The sequence below is a fragment of the Empidonax traillii genome, unplaced genomic scaffold (assembly GCF_003031625.1).
Source record: "Empidonax traillii isolate 1590-97213 ecotype Southwest subspecies unplaced genomic scaffold, ASM303162v1 scaffold667:size605846, whole genome shotgun sequence".
NCBI lineage: Eukaryota > Metazoa > Chordata > Aves > Passeriformes > Tyrannidae > Empidonax > Empidonax traillii.
Window position 1 is genome coordinate 260,841 of NW_020955860.1, and position 2,213 is coordinate 263,053.

The window sequence follows — 2,213 nt, forward strand, 5'->3', positions numbered from 1 at the left end:
AGAAAATAACCCTTTTCCCACGTGAGATGCTACAGTATCAGTTTATGGAGCATGGGGGTGGGGGGAAAAAAGGTGAATTGCATAAAAGACTGAGCTTGATGATTCTCCAAATTTGCCTATGCCTTACTGAGGGCTTGCCATGAGTCTTGGCAACTTGTATGTCTTCTCTACTACTTGATTTCTTCTTATTTGACCTATTTCACCTCTTTGGCAATTACCTGAAGTATGTAATTGTAATGTAATAATTCTTTCTATAAAGCAATAGGTCTTGGGTACTTCTGTCTCTTTCAATTGCTTTCTTGACCTATAATTTTTTCCCTCATTTTTATACTTTTATTGTCTTGAATGTCTGTTTCCTGCCTATAACTAATTTTGCACCTTAAGATTCTGCTTTTCATTCCTGAGTGGTTTACTGATCCATTCTATTTGGTCATGTGTTCATGTTTGTATTTTGTTATCATATCCTTCCAATTTCGCTCTGTAAAGCTTGAATATCTCATTATTGTATGAGGTAGATAATAACATTTGACAAAGCTTTCACATCTGCCTGCAATTCTCTTAACTAGGAGTTCTTTGGAAACTTTATCTACCTTATCCTTGAAACTGAATTATCTTTTAAGATTTGCCCTTTTGCTCTCATTAGCACTTTTCAGTAATTTTGGTTTACTGGCTGTGAATTACCTTTTAGTTCTTATTGAAGTAGGAACTGGGGTGGGTTCTTTTTTGCACATTAAAACTAATTGTATGTGACCATTAAAAGCAGTTAAATAACTTACTTTTAGTTTGCAAGTTTTAACAATGATGTGCAGTGTTCTATCTTACTAACTAATAGGATATCTGATACCTAAGAAACCTTAAGTGTCATAGTTCTGTGACATGAGAGTGATGCAGTCAAGTTCCTTCTATGTAGTTTCATTGCTTATTTCTGGCAGACGTTGTCTTATTTATAGGAACACGTTTTGTTTGTTAAGGACTTCATCTTTATATGAGATTCATGTTTTCAGCTTTATCAAATAGTGCAGGTGGCCAGCTCTAATTGAGCAACATAATTGGAAGCTGATTAAATTGAGTAGAAATGTAATGAATAAATGACATTGGAACTTGGCTATTGCATTCTGTGCTTATAACTCTAGTCTTACCAACAAGCTTCTGTTTGAATAAAAATGTCTGTTTGGAATATTGCTGAATTTGAAAGGAGTTGATCTAATCCAGATGGTAACTCTTCAGTTGGAAATATGACTTCAGGTTGCTTTTTAGGGTTTTTTTAAAGGCTTTTCTGCTTTATGCTATTGCTGCTTAGAAAGCTAAAATGATAATTCAAGATAAAAGTAGTTGTTTATGGCAGATATTCTGGTATTTGGGATATAAACCTGCTTTTTTTTTCTTTGAGTAGTGTTTGTAGTCACCCTGATTTGATGTGGAAAATATTAAAAAAGATGAATTTATACTTTCTAATATTGAAAAGAGAGATTATTTCAGGAAGTGGTCAGTTCTGTCACTTACTAAATTAAAAAATACCATTAAGAATTTCTTAAAAATACCACTTTGTTTCAAAGTAATCGATTTTTAAAAAAAAAAACCAAAAACTAATTACATCTTTACTTCTCTAGAATTTGTTAGAGAAATCTACCGAGAGAGAAACTCGCCAAGAATATGCCCTTGCCATGATTCAGTGTAAGGTTTTAAAGCAGCTAGAGAATTTGGATCAGCAGAAATATGATGATGAAGACATAAGTGAAGATATCAAATTTCTACTGGACAAGCTCGGCGAGAGCGTGCAAGACCTTAGGTATGCTTTGCAGTGTGAACTTTAAATTAAAAAAAGGCAATTTTATGGGCTTTGGTAAAATGTTTTTCCTTTGTAAGGCTAAATAATCTACAGAATTATGATATGTAAATGCTAGTTGGTAAGGTAGAGCATACAGAGATGCTGGTTGTATATGATAGTTTTCTGTTGTGAGAGAGTAGAGCTAAATCTTCATGTAGATGTATGATCTAGTGCTTACCCAGTTCTTGCCCTTGTGCCTACACTGAAGTGCATGTTGTAGTTCATGTCAAAGGTTTAATTGGATGGAAGGCAAAGACTGGGATCCTTGGCTGAGGAAGTTTAAAGCCTAAAAAAAATAGCTAATTAAGTTCCAAAATGTCACATCCTTGTGGCTTGTGTTTTTCCCCCTTTTTTTTTTTTTTTTTTTTTTTTTTTTTTTTTTTTT

General features: G+C 33.5%; 1 protein-coding gene across 1 annotated transcript in view; it reads left to right on the forward strand.

Annotated features, from left to right (window-relative positions):
- The window catches only part of ATP6V1H (ATPase H+ transporting V1 subunit H), a 47,510-nt gene that overhangs the window by 25,464 nt on the left and 19,833 nt on the right, over positions 1-2,213 (forward strand). The window contains 1 exon segment of the mRNA XM_027899448.1: positions 1,585-1,789. Within this exon segment, the coding sequence (XP_027755249.1) occupies positions 1,585-1,789 (205 nt within the window).